Source organism: Schistocerca serialis, chromosome 2 (genome assembly GCF_023864345.2).
Source record: "Schistocerca serialis cubense isolate TAMUIC-IGC-003099 chromosome 2, iqSchSeri2.2, whole genome shotgun sequence".
Taxonomy (NCBI): Eukaryota; Metazoa; Arthropoda; class Insecta; order Orthoptera; family Acrididae; genus Schistocerca; species Schistocerca serialis.
The window spans coordinates 915,035,734-915,056,193 of record NC_064639.1 but is presented as its reverse complement, the minus strand read 5'-3'; the positions used below and the strand labels follow the sequence as shown (position 1 = coordinate 915,056,193).

Sequence of the window (20,460 nt, the reverse complement as noted above, 5' to 3'; positions counted from 1 at the left end):
AGCTCCGATTCTGTATGGTCAAGGAGACAGGCAATTTTTGCAGGTAAACCATCATTTTTTTGTAAACGTGCAGGAAGGAGTTGCAAGTAGGCTTGTAATCATCTATAGAAATCAACTACCATAATTAATTGTAATTTAAGTTACCCTATGTAGTATAGGTACTCCTGGGGAGCGAGCCGGACATGCTGTCTGACAGACATTCTCCTAGTTCCCTGTGCACTGTGCTTCACGTGTTAGTGAGTAGAGATAGAAATTGTACTTAATGATCAACACGCTTCGCAATCCGTCAGAGGGAGTGACTACACAACCTGACAATAGTATCACAACAGGGTAGGGGATGTCGAATCACTGTAAACAGTACCTACCGTAAATTACCCAGGAGTAACCACGTGAAGCGTCCTCATAAACCAAGTTGTTCGAAAAGTAAATGCTAGGCTGAGATTCATTGTCAGAATATTTAGATGGTCTCGTTCATTCGCGAAAGAAAGGCACAAAAAACATTTGTTGGATAGATTCTTGATGACTGTCGGTAAGTGACACTTACCGGTGTGGATTAATAGAAAAGACGTAGAAAATACAAACGAGAGCGGCGCACTTCGTCCCGGGATCCGTTAATCGGAGCGAAAGCGTTACTACAGAGATACTCAACAGACTAAAGTGGCAGACGCTACAATAGAGTATTTTGTGTCGTTTAACTTTGAAATTCCGAGAGTGAACTTTCTGGGAAGTGTCGGACAACATATTACTCCTTCCGACATACATCTCGCGGAATGACCGCAACGAGAAAATGAGAGAATCAACACGCGATGCGGATAGAGGGAGACAAAGAGGTGAACAAGAGTGCAGTGTGAAGCTTCAAATGGATGTAGGCTGCAGTAGTTATTCGGAGATTAACAGGTTTCTAGAGCCTATGGTAGCTGCATCAAATCAGAATTTGGTCTGAAGGCTAAACCACGATGGCGCCATTTTCCGAAGGAACAGAGAGGAGGGCAAAATATAGTGGTAAGGTAGGCGGACCTTAGAACGTCAGAACCCGTGTAAGTCCTTAAAGGTTATAGTAAACGCTACAGATTGTTAATGTATTTCTGAATTTATCCCCACTTGTGTTCAAGTTACAATTAAATTGTTGTAACGTACTGCATACTAATGTCACTTTGTGTCATAACATTAAAACTAAAAATTTGAGTTCGTCATTTCGTCCATGATAAAAGTTCTCAAAAGTACAATTTATTTAAATGTATTTTTCCCTTGTAACATTTCCAGCCACTTCCACAACTGTAAATCACTTGAAAGGCCATAAACGAAGAATTTTCAAGTTATTTTCATCGTTGTAAAGTTGTGTCACATACGAATCTGTAAGTCTGTGTAGACGAAAAGTATTTTTCATGATGAAAACCGAAGCATTTCGTGCAACGAATCCATTTCTCTCCGCATTTGTTTCGCCAAATAAAAAATGTAACGTAATCTAGAAATATTAAATGAAAACAGTTTCTTAACGACAGTTCGAAATATTGTCTCCGGGACCAAAATAGGAACTGCACGGAGGACGGAACACAAATAAGAGCTCAGACTAGGAATTGCAGGCTGTTAATTTACCCACACTAACTCACTTCAGCATAAAAAATTAAATCCTCTCGTACACGAAAGCTACACGTGCTCCATACAAAAGATTCTCTCAGCAAAACAATGGACTGAGGTCTCTCATGAATGCTCAGCTAAACATTTGTTACCGACTGTGGAAACTGAAAATTTCTAAGGGACGAAATTAGCAGCAGGGACGATATTAAGGGGCCCTTACCTTACATTCCGCCGCATCCCGTAAGGTGGATTGTGGAGAATAAACATAGATGGAGCAGAAATCTAAAGATAAGCAGAGCTTGGATATGCACCGTTGTGGCCGTAATACGACACTCAAAAACGCGGCAGTTTGTTCGGTAATGAAGTATATGTTTATGTGTCTATTAGTGGAGTTCCGACTCGGTAAGCTGCCACTGTGTTACGCTTCGGTTGGTGCGCTGCACTGGACTGGCAGCCGTGTATGCTGAACTGCACCCAATTAATCAAGACCAGATGTATGAACAAGCCAGCCGACATTCACATTGCCTACAGAGCAACGGTATGCACTGCCGTGCGTGCTAGTATGTGATACGTTGAACGTTAGCTAAGTATGAACCTAGCAGTGGTCAACACTTTTAGGGCTGTGGATCATCGCTTGAGAGAAATGAGCATGTTCTTAGTCAAAAAGACCGATACAGGTTGGTGAAGAACGGTGAGGATTTATGGATTTGATGAAGAGGTTCACTACTGCATATAAAACCTGCCGTATCCCACGGTGAAAAGAGATTCCACGCGGCAGAACAGTGTCCTTTGCTTTGCTGGATTGCCAGCTTTGCAGGAGTTAGGTGATGAGACGAAGTTCGGCTAAAGCCGTAGTTCCGGGCTGGCCTAAAGAGGGCGACATTTTTACCGCCTTTCTTTACTTCACCTGTCATGTTAGGTGGGAGTAGAGTGTCGCTCTGTGTCATTCCGTCCGCCGAGAAGTTATTCCAATCTACTTCGTGTGGTTATACTCAAATGAAACTGATTTGCATATCCGCATATTGTACATCTTACGCAATTAGGTGTTTGTTGCAAGCCTCCCTCATTGAGACGAAATTTTAATGGTGAGCAACGTATTTTCACCCACACTGAATTGCAGGCATGGGGGACAAATTTAGTTCGAAGGAAAAGATTTAGCTTATACGAGGGCTGCTCGGAAAGTAAGGTCCGATTGCGCGTGAAACAGAAACCACGGTGAAAATCAAAAATGTTTTATTTGCAGCAGTTTGCTACATCTTCCAGCTACTTCCCTACATAGTCGCCGCTCCGACTTAGACATTTGTCGTAGCGTGGTAACAACTTTCCAATATCATCGGCACGGAAAGGAGCCGGCAGCGCTTTCCGCCACTTATCTACGCTGGTATGCAGTTCGTTATTGTGCCAAAATGTTGTCGTCATGGCCAGCGGTTCATCTGAGCATAGATGAACATTGGAGGGAGCCACGTCTGGGCTGTACGTTGCGCGATCAAATACTTTGCAGGGACGTTCTCATTGCCCCTACAGTGTGCGGCCGAGAATTGTCATGTAGAAAGAAATGCATGACAGGTACGTTATGTGGGCTGCATCAAATCAGGCAAAACCTCTCAATGAGTTCACGTACTTCGCGGGAGACACTACATATCTCGGTATCTTTATGTGCTCACTGTGCGCTCAGAACTGAAACAAGCGACGTGCCGCAATCGATGGACATGCTACAGAAATGCCCAACACATTTGTGCAACGCTTAATTCGATTTTCACTGTCGTTTCCAGTTCGCGACCTATCGGACGTTACTTTGCGAACAGCCCTGATATTAATGACAATAGCTTGCTATTAGTAACAACACGTTTCAGAAGCTTCTGACGTCTAGTGTTAGGATATCCTTCGTCTGACTAACTTTCTTTTCTGTTTTGTGATTACGTTGGGGGGGGGGGGGGGGGGAGGGGGAAATCAGTAAGATTTTTCGTCTACTTATGTCTGATAGTCTACAATATCATTTGTCAAAGGTAGCATTTTACCTCCTGCAGCTCATTTGATAGTGAAAGAAAAGAACCACATACAAGAAACTGATAGTACGTATATCGTGTAGTGCAAACACCCATTACGTGTAAAGAGAGATGCTGAGAGAGAGACAGAGAGACAGAGGGACACAGAGAGACACAAGGAGAGAGAGAGAGAGAGACAGAGAGACAGAGAGTTTTCTGAGTGGTGCGGTCGTCCTTACCTTCTCGCGACTTCCCTTCTTCTGCGGCGTCCAGCAGCGGCAGCGGGGTCAGCGGCGGCAGCAGAAACAGACAGCAAGAAGACGCATCGTTAGTCAGCGGCGGCTGGCGACGCGGCGCGAGTGGCTATCCTACCCAGCGTGGGTGCGGTGCTACGTACGCGTGTCGCATGCAGGTGCAACGAGTAGACGACACAGGGTGTGCAACGACACGACACCAAAACTCTCTCTCCACAAGCGAATTCCACCACCTGCTTCCTGAGATTACCTGGTACACCACTCGGCCGGCTCTCCAGCTAAGCAAGCCATGAAAAACTGCACCAAATGTAATTAATATAGAGGTGTATCGGCAGTCGATCCAGGAACCTTGTCTCTTAAAGGGTGAGCTACCCAAGGGCGCCTTCACAGCCTCCTATTTCCGCCGGTAACTATCACCTACCGTCCCAGTTCCACAGGAGTTCCTCTGCCATAGCCTGAGGCATCAGCACGGTTGGGAAAGAGGATATTGCCGAGAACTGGCATAGCCACAGTCTACAGGATTGCTTCCGGAATGAATCTTTGCAGCAGAGTGTGTGTGTTTTTAGACTTCGCAGCAGATTAAAACTGTGTGTTCGACCAGGACGCAAACGCAAAAGCTTGCGTTACGGGACGGTTGTTCCAAAACTGCTTCGTAACCTGATTAATAGCCCACTATTCAAATTACACTACCAAATCAATTCAAATCACTAGCGAAGCATGGGTCTGTGCAAGTAACCGAAACAAATACCAATGATTGTAAGTTTAATAAGTACTCCTTTGCTATGCAGTGGTGAAGCTGATTTTGCCGGCCGAGTGAGAACCTGACCGCTGCAGGGGTAGAATAGCAAATAGGTAGTAAAACTGTTCTTTCGCTAAAAGAAAGAGTCACTGGCACTTGTGCACTGGGCGGCGGTGACTCTTTGGGACAAAAATTGTGCCCTGGTGTAGGGTAATGTGGCGTGATTTATGGTGACCTCTCTTTAGAGGTTTCAGTGTGAATGGTACCATGTCACTGCACTTAACCTTGGGTTCTGACCGTTGATTAATGTACAGTGTAAAGACCCTGAAATGCTGAGGAATATGATAACGATGCTCTGTACACTTTAATTCAGCTCCAAATGTATGAAACATCTCCAGTCATTAATTAGCTAGATTCACCGATAAGTAGGCTGATATAACATGGTGTCTGAAAAATTGTAAGACATGGGTCTGGTAAAATTTTGTTCACATCGCATCAAATTTTACATTACGCTTTCAGCACTTCACGTGACAAATAGCCATTGTACGTACTCTTAGGCTTCCCTTACAAAGTCTGATATGTTTTACAAATTTGTATAACAGCTATACAGATGATTTTGATAGTCTTTGAGCTTAATATAAGTTTGTGTTTAGATCAAAATGAGTGGTTGATGCTGCCATAATTGAACGATGAGTCGATGTGCGTTTTGACAGACTTCTGTTCCATAACTGACAGATGAAGGAATTAATTATAATTGTCTTGAAAAAAGAACTGATAAGAGCAGTGTCCGCGAAAGTCTACGTTTGGTGTTCCCATCGTGGTCCAGCAAGCAATTTTAATCTGATATGTAGTTAAAATGATACTGTTTCAGAGACGATGAGTGAAAATTTGTATCAAGGCCAGGAATCGAACCGGAGTGTCCTAATTATTAGGCAGGTGAGTTAGCCACTTTTTTTTTCTACTTAGCCACCGTGGCACAGAGGTTAATAGCACTGCGGGTTACCCTGGTATGCCTCGCTCCTCGATCCAGCCGTTACCTTACAACGAACAGTTTTGCTCTTTACGTAATATTCACTGCGACGGTCTTCTGTTATTATGTAAAACATTGTATCTGTTGGGATTCTAACCCACACAAGAGAGTATGAGTGCGAGAATCTTTTTGTGCGAAGAACCGGGTGGTTAAAATTGAAGTGCAGGTCCAGAATGAGACTTTCACTCTGCAGCGGAGTGTGCGCTGATGTGAAACTTCCTGGCAGATTAAAACTGTGTGCCCGACCGAGACTCGAACTCGGGACCTTTGCCTTTCGCGGAAAAGTGCTCTACCATCTGAGCTACCGAAGCACGACTCACGCCCGGTACTCACAGCTTTGGAAGGTAGGAGACGAGATACTGGCAGAAGTAAAGCTGTCAGTACCGGGCGTGAGTCGTGCTTCGGTAGCTCAGATGGTAGAGCACTTGCCCGCGAAAGGCAAAGGTCCCGAGTTCGAGTCTCGGTCGGGCACACAGTTTTAATCTGCCAGGAAGTTTCAAAGTGCAGGTCCATTGTCAGTTGAAATTATCATATGGCAGCGAAACTTGGTAGATATACTAATGCGGTAATGCGGAATCGATTTATGCTGGAAACTATTAGTGCCAACTTTGGTCACCACTTCCAAATCTCGTCTAGCTCTCCAGTGCTCATATCGAACAAATTGTGCAAGAGGCGATTAATAACAAAATCAACATTATGTCTTTCTCACTTGTTTGACCTTATCTGCCTATGTCCAATTCCTAATCTATTAAATATGGAAACATTTCTATATGTTATATGTGAATTGAAGGTGGAGAGAAGGAGAAAGGAAAGTTACAGTGTTGTTTCAGTGTCTGATTGTCATGAATGGGCTTCCTGTACACGACATATTCGTTGTGGCTCAAATGGCTCTAAGCACTATGGGACATAACATCTGAGGTCATCAGTCCCCTAGCCTTAGAACTACTTAAACCTAACTAACGTAAGGACATCACACACATCCATGCCCGAGGCAGGATTCGAACCTCTGACCGTAGCAGTCATGCGGTTCCGGACTGAGGCGCCTAGAGCCGCTCGGCCACAGCGGCCGGCCAGCAATTAAATAAAGCATTTGGTATCGAAATGGTTAGGAATACATCCTAGGACATAGTATCCTTTTTAGGGACTATTTAATTCTTCAGAAATATAATATTACTCTGACATACCTGTCCAAAATGACTGGAAGAACAAGGTCAAAAACTTCTAAGTGTTTCCGCGACGTTCATATATCGCAAATATTAACTCGATTGGACACCAATAGGTGAACCACGTCTTTGGTAGCTTTCCCTTTGTGAACCTTCCACCATGCACAACCGTTGGAAGTACTGCAACCAGAATGGCTCCAAATACCTGCGGAGATTTATCAGCACCTGACTAAGACATACCCAGACAGTTGGCTGCTATGTGTGATGTTGCATTATGGGTACGAGCAAGTGTTCTTTATAATACACATTAGTGATTCATGCGTAGTTACCTTCCAATTGAGAAACGCTGATTCTCTCTAGGTGGTGATGTTGGAGTTTACAGTATCGTGAGAACTAAGAGTTTCGAAAATGAAAAGAAATTCTGAAAAGAAGGAAAACTTTCGTTTAACAGAGGATATTTCTCAGTTGGATTCTTCTGAATTTGGAGCCTGACTCGCTATAGAAAACATTCCAACCAGAAGAGGCCACTATTCACAGATCACACTTGCTACTGACAACAAATCTGACACGATTTATAAATACACAGGAGGAACCGACAAGTCACAGTAACTTGAGGGAAGACAAGATAAAAGGAGAAATTTGCTCGAGTAATAAAAAATGAAGTAAAGACTGTCTTTCCTGAATGTAGGTGGAAACAACACAAAGATACAGCATCCCCCCTTTATACAGGGTTATTCACAAGTATCCCTGAGATTTCAGAAGATGAGTGCGTGAAAACTGGGGCACACACACACACACACACACACAAAACGCATATCTATGGATAGAGCATCTCTCCAGTACTCGATTTGTTATATCCACCAAGGTGTAGTTGCACTGTTGGCAAGCGGGGTGCACTCAGCAAAACTGACTGAGAAGTAGCGGCTCCGGTTTCGTAAACTGACATACGGCCGGGAGAGTGGTGTGCTCACCATATGCCCCTCCATCTTTGCATCCAGTGACGCCTGTAGGCTGAGGATGACACGGCGCCCGGTCGGTACCGTACGGCCTTTCAAGGCTTGTTCGGACGGAGTCTAGGACCATGGTATAGTTGCAGAGTATTCCACTAGGAGGCAGGCGCATCAGAACATGAAGATAGATCATCCAGTCCGCATTGACGCATCAAGTTACTTAGCGCCTGCAGATAGCCAACGCGGTATAAAGATTTCCAAAGCACGATGCTGTCGATGCACCTTCGCAGCTGCAGCAACGGCTTCCATCGGCTGCACGAGGTCTTTTACCTGTATTTGCTGCATCACAAATGGTACTCATATTGAGCAATTATAACGTTATTTAAAAATTTGGGGAGATGTTCCATTCACTGATATGTGTCTGTTTTCCTTACGTCTTGTAATTTTTGTGCAGTGATCTTTTCAAATCCTGGAGATACTTGGGAATAGCCTTGTATGTTCCAATTGCTGTTGCTTTCACACCTCTGTTCAAATGGCTCTGAGCACTATGGGACTTAACATCGTAGGTCATCAGTCCCTAGAACTTAGAACTACTTAAACCTAACTAACCTAAGGACATCACACACATCTATGCCCGAGGGAGGATTCGAACCTGCGACCGTAGCAGTCGCGGGGTTCCGGACTGAAGCGCCTAGAACCGCTCGGCCACCGCGACCGGCTTACATCTCTGTTCTCAGTCTTAGAGCTAAGTGAAATACTCGTCAGCACACTCGCAGATTTTAGACGGTATAACTTATGAAGCTCTTGAAGTTTTGAAAGTTTGTTGCCCTTCAAGTTATTCAAACAATGGCACGACACAGGTACTTCCCCAGTTTTTTACAAAAATGCTTTTCAGACGACATATTTATCCGAAATGCTATTTCATGGAAGTTCCGCCCATGGGATGTATTAAGCACTGTACCAATCAACTAATATATAAACATTAATAAAATATTAACAATAAAATAGTTTTATTGTTTTTAAAATCTTAAGCTTCTTTGTCTTGTTGAAATTAAGGTTTTAGGGAAGTTACTTTTGGAGTGGGGGTAGTAGAAAACTACGCCTGTCCCATGCTCCCCCCTCCCCCCACTACCCCTAAAGCTGAACCCTAACTCCAAGCCTGCTTCTCCCCACAGATTTGAAGATATCACTGCTTGTTGTAGATTCACTGAAAATTCCACAGCCACTCTCAAAGATTACCCTTTCGGGAGGATTATCAATACAGGGAGAAACCAATGGCAAAGCTAAAACTTTGTTCCGTGACATGTTCGGTTACCTCATTTAAAAGAGTGCAACCTGCAGATGGAAGGTATCTGCTCTAATGATCAAAACATTATCAGCCAACTCCCAGGTATTTTTTGAAAACACTACTACACCACAAGAGTTGATATGGGTAGTTTTCTGGACTCACAGACCCAGGTCATACATCCAAATGATACGGTTTAATGTGGAACTTGACCCACGATGTAATTCAATTTTGCTTTTCCGGAAGAACAAAAAATGCTAGAAGCAGAATAGCGTTTTCGTCTTGGCATTTGATGCAGCATTAGGTTACTTTGTTTTGTTTCGCAAAAGATGAATACAGTGAAGAGAAATGTTGTTAGTTGCACTTTTGTAAACGGAGAATTTGACACGAGAAACACATCACAATAGTCCTACGGCCATTTTCGACACAGAGTCATCTAATCTATTCCTAAAGTTAGTTCTGACTACACCTCTTCATCCTCCGTTGTCATTAAACTACTTTAAACTTCTGGCAGCTAAGTGATGTCCTGGTTCCACTACGCCAATGAACTATACATAGCTAGGACCGTTGCCACGTGGAAACCAACCAAAATTGCATGAGGCAAAGTCAAAGCTGAAGGCAAACTGCTCGAAAATCCTCAACTCTTCTGAATGCAAGCAGTCAGTATCAAACTATTGATCTCGTTTGTTTAAGTACTGTCACGATGATTTGCGAAAGTTATTTCTAGAAATCACTGCATCTTAAGAGTGTAGCATTTTTGAGTAATAATATGAACTTTAAGTTATTCACGGAGAACTGCGTCAAACCAGTCTCGGGAGTGAAGACCACAACAACAACAACAACAACAACAAGTTATTCTTGACAAATTAGGGTTCTCGAAATGTAACGAATGCAGAAAATGGAAACAACAACTTGGCTGAACACGTGGAAGCTCGCTATTAAGTTTTTAGATTTTAATCCATGACCAGATATTTATTTACCCAATTTCCGTCATCCTTTACGATGCTACTAATGTAGCGAGAGGTGTCATTTGTAAAATTATTGACCAAAATTATTGACCCCTGCTTTTTGCGTAACAAGAGACAGTGACCCATGCGCTTCTCTGTAAAACACCTCAGGACATGGTGGCCTTGAAGAACGAAGTGAGAAGCAGGTTTAGCGGGCTACAACTAGCCTTCATTAATTTCCAAAAATGGCACATACTAGTCTAGAAGACTAGAAACACGTGACGGAAAACAATCGCAACCCTATGGAGAAATTGTGCAACATAAACGAAAGTTGGTAGGCGTGTTTCTACATCTGAGAGATCATGTCTACTCAGATTTCGCACCAATCGCTTAAGAGTAGCGCTAGCAGCGCCACTATGAGAATGAAAATCAGATTTGCTTTAAATACCTTCTGCAACGTTCGTGAGTGTTAATTACCTTTGAGATTGGACGTGGTGAGTTGATGTTAGTCAAGAACCCATTTGAAGATGGCATTATCAACACCTCTACGAGGTCGTGTAATAGGGCTACGACAAGCTGGATGTTCCTTCTGCGATAATGCAGAAACACTCGGCAGGAATGTAGTCACTGTACATGACTGCTGTCAGCGGTGGTCACGAGAAAGTATGGTCGCAAGAAGACTGGGTTCTGGACTGCCACGTGGCACTATCGAGAGGGAAGACCATTGTGTTCGGCGTATGACTGTGAGCGAACTGTTACACATCGTTTAATTCAAGGACAGCTCCGAGCCAGACGTCCTGTAGCGTGCATTCCACTGACCACAAACCACCGCCAATTGCACCCTCAGTGGCATCAAGCAAGAGCTCGCTGAAGGGCAGGGTGGAGGTCTGTTGTGTTTTCTGATGACAGCTGGTCTTCCCTCGGTACCAGTAATGGCCGTGTCTTGGTTAGAAGAGGACCAGTTGAGTGCCTACAAGCAACCTGTCTGCGAGCTAGGCACACTGAGCATGCACCTGGAGTTATGGTCTAGAGTGTGATATCGTATGACGACAGGAGCGCTCTCGTTATTATCCGACACACATGATTGCAGATTTGTTCGTCAGTCTGGTGATTCGACCTGTTGTGCTACTACAGGGCTATTACAAATGATTGAAGCGATTTCATAAATTCACTGTAGCTCCATTCATTGACATATGGTCACGACACACTACAGATACGTAGAAAAACTCATAAAGTTTTGTTGGGCTGAAGCCGCACTCCAGGTTTCTGCCGCCAGAGCGCTCGAGAGCGCAGTGAGACAAAATGGCGATAGGAGCCGAGAAAGCGTATGTCGTGCTTGAAATGCACTCACATCTGTCAGTCATAACAGTGCAACGACACTTCAGGACGAAGTTCAACAAAGATCCACCAACTGCTAACTCCATTCGGCGATGGTATGCGCAGTTTAAAGCTTCTGGATGCCTCTGTAAGGGGAAATCAACGGGTCGACCTGCAGTGAGCGAAGAAACGGTTGAACGCGTGCGGGCAAGTTTCACGCGTAGCCCGCGGAAGTCGACAAATAAAGCAAGCAGGGAGCTAAACGTACCACAGCCGACGGTTTGGAAAATCTTACGGAAAAGGCTAAAGCAGAAGCCTTATCGTTTGCAATTGCTACAAGCCCTGACACCCGATGACAAAGTCAATCGCTTTGAATTTTCGGCGCGGTTGCAACAGCTCATGGAAGACGATGCGTTCAGTGCGAAACTTGTTTTCAGTGATGAAGCAACATTTTTTCTTAATGGTGAAGTGAACAGACACAATGTGCGAATCTGGATGGTATAGAATCCTCACGCATTCGTGCAGCAAATTCGCAATTCACCAAAAGTTATGTGTTTTATGCAATATCACGGTTTAAAGTTTACGGCCCCTTTTTCTTCTGCGAATAAAACGGTACAGGAGACGTGTATCTGGACATGCTGGAAAATTGGCTCATGCCACAACTGGAGACCGACAGCGCCGACTTCATCTTTCAACAGGATGGTGCTCCACCGCACTTCCATCATGATGTTCGGCATTTCTTAAACAGGAGATTGGAAAACCGATGGATCGGTCGTGGTGGAGATCATGATTAGCAATTCATGTCATGGCCTTCACGCTCTCCCGACTTAACCTCATGCGATTTCTTTCTGTGGGGTTATGTGAAAGATTCAGTGTTTAAACCTCCTTTACCAAGAAACGTGCCAGATCTGCGAGCTCGCATCAACGATGCTTTCGAACTCATTGATGGGGATATGCTGCGCCGAGTGTGGGAGGAACTTGATTATCGGCTTGATGTCTGCTGAATCACTAAAGGGGCACATATCGAACATTTGTGAATGCCTAAAAAAACTTTTTGAGTTTTTGTATGTGTGTGCAAAGCATTGTGAAAATATCTCAAATAATAAAGTTATTGTAGAGCTGTGAAATCGCTTCAATCATTTGTAATAACCCTGTATTAATGGACGGCATTACAGAGGGGAGGGGGGTTGCCAACAGGATAACGCTCGCACATATACCGCTGTTACAACCCAACTTCTATATGACGTTGCCTGGGCCTACTCGATCACCAGATCTGTCTCCAATCGAGCACATATGGGTCATCAGCGGACGACAACTCCAGCGTCATCAACAAACAGCATTAACCGTGCTTGTATTCTCCAATCAAATGCGACAGGCATGGAACTCCATTCCACAAACTGACATCCAGTAACAGTAAAACCCAATGCATAAACGTTTGCATACCTGCATTCAACATTTTGGCAGCTGTACCGGTTATTAATGTACCAGAATTTTACATTTCCGATGGCTTATCTTGCTCGTAACATTAACCCGTAAACTTGATATGTGAATCTCTTAAACATGTTCCCGTAGGCAAATGTATTCCTCATATTTCATTACTCAGTATTAATTATTTTTTCGTTTTGGGATTTTTTTCCCGTCATTGTTGTTTCCTCACTTCGGCTAAATTATCTTAAGCGAAGAAAGTCGATACTAGCCGAGAGTAGTTCCTGGCCTATTATTTATTTTCTGAAGCTGTGTGAACCATCAGAATACGGAACGCCTTTCTGGACAATTTTCTAAAAGCGGTACAAGTCTTTTAAATCATCGATACAAGATTGGTTTTCAAGGTAAAAATGTTATCACTCTTTTTATGTCAGAATTACATTATTTTTTTTAAATATATGAATAAATGACAGCAATAGAAGGCTCTCAAGGTCTTATATCCAGTGCTTGAGTGGATAAATCTGGATATGTGCAGGAAAGGTTTATTTAGTTTCTCCACCCAGAAATTCATAGTGCTAATAACTTTCTTAATGGGTACGAGACAACACAAGACTGATGATGCCGTGTGTTGAAATCCGTTGCATTTCAGCTCATACAGTAACCAGGTGATTCAGGAAACGATCTATAAAAGATTAAAAAATTACAGTTTCATGAGATGAATGCAGATTCATAACAGTGAACAAAAGTACAACTATTCGTGTTCAGTGTAGTTGGTTAGCAGCGCATGATTTCCAACCATATTTTTTTTAGCACCGCGGGTAACAACCGTCTATTTAGTGAAGACACTGGTGGGCACAACGGCTGAAAATTGACAGTGAGCCAAATTAATCGGATAGTGTAGTGAAATTCGCTTGGGAATTATAAGCGCAAGTCGTATTACATTTTTATTGAATGCAATAAAGAGCAGCGGCTCAACAACTTCATTGTAGTTTACATATCAGAAGTATTTAAGGAGCAATCTCACAGAAGAAGAATTATAAGTCCACATGTTTAGACGGGAAAGAAACAATCCTACGTAACGTTTTAGGTTATTTCAATATTCCAGGAGGAAAGAAAAATCAGGCAAACACATTTCCATAAAGTAAATAAAATTGACGATAAACTACATGCGTTTAAGTTAACTTTAAAGGGTATAAAGATGTGCTTAAAGATTTATCTAAAACGAATGATATTACGTTAGTGGTACTAATTTCCGCATAATTTCTCTCATTTCTTAACTGAAATATTATTTCGTTTACTTTTATTTTCCTTATATAATTAGGGAAGTTTCAGAAATAAAATGCAGAGATTGTAAATCACCAAATTCATTTGGAGACCTTTCAATTGTTTGATACAGCGTCTTCAACCAAAGTCAAGTAGCTGCTTTCTCTTCACACAGTCTGTTTACAGCCCAACAGCTACTATGGATAGACACGTCTAATTAGTGAAAACAGCTGTGCGTGTTTGATACTTTTTGAGTCATCAGTCTTGTGGTTGGTTTGATGCGGCACGCCGCGAATTGCTCTCCTGCTGCAACTTCTTCATCTCAGAGGAGCACTTGCAAAATACGTCCTCAATTATATGATGGATGTATTCCAATCTCTGTTAGCCCCTGCAGTTTTTGCCCTCTACAGTTCCCTGTAGTAGCATGGAGGTTAATCGCTGATGCCTGAACACATGGCTAGTCGTTCCGTCCCTTCTTCTTGTCTGTGTTTTTCGAGTGTTCCTTTATCGCTGATTCTGCGAATAATCTAATTTACAACATTCGTCTGTAGCACTACATCTCAAATGCTTCGATTCTCTTCTTTTCCGGTGTTCTCACAGTTCATGTCTCATTACCACACAATGTTGTGCTCCAAACGTTCTTTCTAAACAATGTTTTCCTCAAATTAAGGCCTATATTTGATACTAAAAGACTTCTGTTGGTTGGGAATGCCTTTTTGCTATATCTACATATACATATACATTGATACTCCACCTTCACAATCTCTCTTATTCCAATCTAGTATTACGCGAGGAAAGAACGAACGCTTATATCTTTCCGTGCGAGCTCTGATTTCCCTTATGTTATCGTGGTGGTCGTTTCTTCCTATGTAGGTCGGTGTCAACAAAATATTTTCGCATTCGAAGGAGAAAGTTAGTGATTGGAATTCTTTGAGAAGATTCCGTTGCAACGAAAAATGATGTCCAGCCCAAATCCTGTTACATTTCAGTGACACTCTCTCCCATATTTCGCGATAATACAAAACGTCCTTCTTTGAACTTTTTCGATGTACTCCGGCAGTAGTATCTGGTAAGGATCCAACACCGCGCAGCAGTACTCTAAAAGAGGACGGACAAGCGTAGTGTAGGCAGTTTCCTTAGTAGATCTGTTATATTTCCTAAGTGTCCTACCAGTAAAACGAAGGCTTTGGTTAGCCTTCCCCACAACATTTTCTATGTGTTCTTTCCGATGAAAGTTGTTCGCAATTGCAATTCCTAGGTATTTAGTTGCATTGAGGGCATTTAGATTTGACTGATTTACCATGTAACCAAAGTTTAACGGATTTCTTTTAGCACTCATACTTTTCATTATTTAGGGTAAATTGCCACTTTTTGCATCATTCAGATATATTTTCTAAATCGTTTTGCAGTTTGTTTTGATCTTCTCATGACTTTACTAGTCGATAAACGACAGCGTCATCTGCAAACAATCTAAGACGACTACTCAGATTGTCTCCCAAATCGTTTATATAGATAAGGAACAGCAAAGGGCCTATAACACTACGTTGGGGAACGCCAGAAATCACTTCTGTTTCACTCGATGACTTTCAGTCAGTTACTACGAACTGTGACCTCTTTGACAGGAAATCAGGAATCCAGTCACATAGCTGAGACGATATTCCATAGGCACGCAATTTCACTACAAGCCGATTGTGGGATACAATGTCAAAAGCCTTCTGGAAATCGAGAAATACGGAATAAATTTGAAATCCCTTGTCGATACCACTCAAAAATTCGTGCCAGGAAGGAGCTAGTTGTGTTTCACAATAACGATGTTTTCTAAATCCATGTTGACTTTGTGTCAATAGACCGTGTTCTTCGAAATAATTCGTAATGTTCGAATACCATGTATGTTCCAGAATAGTGCTGCATATCGACATTAATGATATGGGCCTGTAAGTTAGTGGATTATTCCCAATACCTTTCTTGAATATTGGTGTGACCTGTGCAACTTCCCAGTCTTTGGGTACGGATCTTCTGTCGAGCGAACGGTTGAATATGATTGTGAAGTATGGAGCTATTGCATCAGAATATTCTGAAAGGAACCTAATTGGTATACGGTCTGGACCAGAAGATTTGCTTTTATTAAGCAATTTAAGTTGCTTCACTACTCACAGGATATATACTTCTAAGTTACTCATGCTGGCAGCTATTGCTGATTCAAATTCTGGAATATTTACTTCGTCTTCTTTTGTAAAGCTATTTCGGAAGGCTGTGTTTAGTAACTCTGCTTTGGCAGCACTGTCTTCGATATCGTGCTATCGTGCAGAGAGGGCAATGATTGTGTCTTGCTGCTAGCATACTTCACATACGACCACAATCTCTTTGGATTTTCTGCATTGAAGTCCGAGCTAAATTTCGGGCATATGTAGAAGATCGCCAATCGTGGAGATTTTGGATCTGTTTAAATTTGGCATTTTTTTTCCTTCAATTTATTCTCAATAAATTTTACGTACATTCAACACATCCTGTAATTATTCTTCACTTTTACCGAGGATAGCAATGTCATCAGCAAATTTTATCTTTGATATCCTTTCACTTTGAATTTTAATCCCGCTCTCGAAACTTTCTTTTGTTTCCGTCGTTGCTTCTTCCATGTACAGACTGAACAATAGGGGAGAAAGGCTACATCCCTGTATTACACCTTTATTAAACCGACTGCTTCGTTCTCGGTCTTCCATTCTTATTGTTCCCTCTTGGTTGTTGTGCATAGTGTATATTGGCTGTCTTTCCATATAGATTACATCAGTTTCTCTCAGACTTTTGATCATCTTGCACCATTTTACTCATACGTTATCGAAAGTTTTTCCCAGGTCGACAGTTCCTATGAAAACATCTTGATTTTTCTTCAGTCTTGCTTCCATTATGAAGTGGAACGTCAGGACTGCCTCTCTGGTGCCTTTATCTTTCCTAAAGCCAAATTAATCTTCATCTAAAAGATTCTCAGTTTTGTTTTCCATTCTCCTGTATACTGTTCTTGTCAGCAACTTGGATGCATGATCTGTTCAGCTCAATGTGCGATAATTATCACACTTGTTGGCTCTTGCTGTCTTCAGGGTAGTGTGGATGATGTTTTTCCGAATTTCTGATGCTCTATCGTCATTGTCGTACATTCTACTCACCAAAGTGAATTGTAGTTTTGTTGCAACTTCCCCCAATGATTTCAGATATTCCGATGGAGTGTTATTTATCCCTTCTGGCTTGTTTGATCTTAAGTTGAGCAGAGGTGTTTTAAATTCTGATTCTAATATTGGATCACCTATCTCTTCCTGTCGACTCCTGTTTCTTCTTCTAGCACATCATCAGACAAACCTTCCCCCTCACAGTGGCCTTCAGTGTACTAGTTCCACCTCTCCGCTACTCTGCATTTATCAGTGGAATTTCCGTTGTAGTCAACGCGATTATGAGCAACTTAAAATGCTGCATTTCTCTGTCATGCAGTCATTAAATATGTTTGTAAATCAGCTTCAAAATCCTTAAAGGAATAATGTTTGCGACAATCAAATTTGAAGGGGAGCTCATATCAAAGGAAATGAGTACAATTTCAATGATTTTGTGACAGAGAGAGTGAAGAGGTGTCCAAGAGAAAGAAACATGAGAAACGATGAAAAAAGTGAAAAATTATGTATAATATCAAAAATTGAACCAAATTAATTATTCGTAGAGGATCCAAGTTCTAGAGCCAAAATGTGGGAACTAAAGTGAATAATCTGTGAATAAAAGATGCTGCAATGCAAACGAAATAGTAATGAACACACAAGAATACATGCAAAAACGAGACCAACACAAATACAGGAGGTAGTCGTGGAGTTCTACCTATGCAGTTTGGCATGTTTCCTAGAGTCTCTCTCTTAGCAAAAATTTCGCTTTAATATATGAAATACACAAGTTCTAAAACAACATCTTTCGTATGATCTCAGTATTGTCCAGAACGTCACCCATTTTGTAGACAGATGGAGCGTAAGAAAATATTTCCATTTTCTCCACACTTCCTCCGTTTTCTATTGTCCCTCAATTGATATTCATCCTTTCTGGTGTCTCCCTGTAATCATAACTGGATAACTTCATGTACGAAATGTTTCCAGTTTCGTGTGCCATTTTACTCCATGTTTTACTACACTGTGGCGACAACAAAGTCGTAATTTGTTTGAGTCTATTTAAATATGAAGTACCATAATAAAACTTCTTTTATTGCCTTGCATATTTTTTAATTTTCTGTTTGGTTTCGTTTTGAAGAAGTTGTTTAAGGTGTGGATTTTGTAAATATCACAGCCTTTTGATGGTTTGTGTCCTCTTTATTTCTACTTTAAAATCTGATATTTGTTAGCGTTGTTGCTGAACTTAAACTATACCTTCGAATTTAAATCCTCTAATACCAAACTGCGATGGTATCTTATTTTGCTGTTCTTTCTACGATTTTATCGATATCAACATTTTTATTTTTCTCTCTGTATTATAACGGTAATCCCGTTGGCTCAGTGGATAGCACATCGGCGACTCTTGTGGCCCTAGCTTATCCCAGTAATCCTTGCGGGGGACGGAGACCTATAGTTCATCGTGGAATCGGATGAACTATCCCAGTCAATGACGGATGGAGCCAAGGTTAACGGCAAACTGAATTATTCCGTGGTCAGACGGGGATTAGCTCCGTGAAATCCTTGTTTCGAGGGGCGCTTTAGTACTAGATCACACCACTCCAGATATATTTGTATTAGTGAAACGGACTTCAATATTCTTCAAGTTATCAATGTCTCTAAAACAATGTCTCCTCCGCAGGAGGAGGAGATTAGTGTTTAACGCCCCGTCGACGACGAGGTCATTAGAGACGGAGCACAAGCTCGGATTAGGGAAGGATGGGGAAGGAAATCGTCCGTGCCCTTTCACAGGAACCATCCCGGCATTTGCCTGAAGCGATTTAGGGAAACCACGGAAAACCTAAATCAGGATGGCCGGACGCGAGTTTGAACCGTCGTCCTCCCGAATGCGCCACCTCGCTCGGTGTTTTTACTGCGGGCCTCACAAATTGCGGTGATGAGCCACTCAAACTTATTTCGTTCAACTTCTAGCTCTAACTGCTGGTACTTAACGTTTTACACTTTATGGGCCCTAGATGGAGTACATTAGGAGGTGTTGTGTCTTTATGACCCATTATGTTTCACTTTAGCGAAATTTTGTGAAGCAAGGTTGGAGTGGGGAAGTAGCTGGTTGCAGCCGCGTTTCGGATGAAGCGCCTGCTCTTCCTCAGTCTGTCACTTGCCAACTGTAGTCACCCGGGTCGATGCACCAATATTATGGCTGATCCAAAGCAGTGAAAGACTATCCGAGAAACCATCTGGCAGGAAGTGTTTCTGCTTCTTTCAGTAAAATACAGCTCGGCCAGACTCCAGTTGGCAGATATTTTCTCTTCACGCTGTCTGTATTTTGGCTCAAGAACAGTTCTTTTGTATACGAACTTCCCCACAGATTAAAACAGTTTGCGGACCGTGATTCGATGCAGGGAGTTCCAAATCAGCGCACACCCTGCTGCAGAGCGAAAATTCAGTGTGGAAATCTTTTATGTATGTTTGTTTGATAGAAGTCAGTTATAGGTAACGGAATATGTGAATATGTGTGGGGGTGATGCATGTTTCGCAGTAGTCACACATTTTGGCATACGTCGCCTGTCGTTTTCGGCTCTCAGTTTCACGGTAAGAAGTACATTTAAACCTAAACGCTACCTCGAGCAGGGCAAATTGAAAGAGGGAGGTGATGTAACCCATTCGGGGATTTTTCGGAAAAATATGGTTAGATGTATCATGGATTTTCACTGTATTATGTGAAAATTTCGTGCATGTCGTTGAACTGGAAATATTTGTAAATGACCAGTGGTGAGGAAACGTGACTAAATTACAAGGAAAACTTTCAAGTGTAATTTTGTCACCTTCTTCTTTTCGGTACTTGGGTACACTTTCCTAAGGAAGTGAAAGGAACAAGGGGCTGAAATTTTCTGCACAAATTTATGCAGTTATGGTCCATTTTTTATGAAGAACTTTGATCCCCATCCTTTATTAATAGATATTACTGGTAATGATAACGATTATTTGGTCGTATTATTCGGGTTTCAAATTTGAAAAATTTATGAAAATATCATTATTCGTTATAGCTTAGCTATTCTACATACATTTTCAGATAGGTGGACTATGTTACTATTATCAAAGAAGCAAAACAGTATCTCCAGTAACTGACCTGTAACGGATATTTATTTATGGTAGAGCTTTTGTTTTTAAATGACTGTACTGGGGTTTTTATTTATTTACAAGTCAAATTCAGTAGGACTGAGGAGCAAAACTCCAAGGTCATGGAACGTGTCAGTACATGAAATTTCAACAGAAAAGTAATAACAGATAAAAATAAAATGTTTATGAACCCGAAAAAAGTCAAGCCATAAGTGTAAGAAAACGCAATCAACAATACAACAAGAATCAGTTTAATTTCTCAAGAAACTC

General features: G+C 41.9%; 1 protein-coding gene across 1 annotated transcript in view; it reads right to left on the bottom strand.

Moving 5' to 3' along the window:
- The window catches only part of LOC126456513 (probable G-protein coupled receptor 179), a 1,523,402-nt gene that overhangs the window by 5,785 nt on the left and 1,497,157 nt on the right, over positions 1-20,460 (bottom strand). Inside the window, exon 15 of the mRNA XM_050092263.1 lies at positions 3,803-3,823. Within this exon, the coding sequence (XP_049948220.1) occupies positions 3,803-3,823 (21 nt within the window). The remainder of the gene's footprint in view (positions 1-3,802; positions 3,824-20,460) is intronic.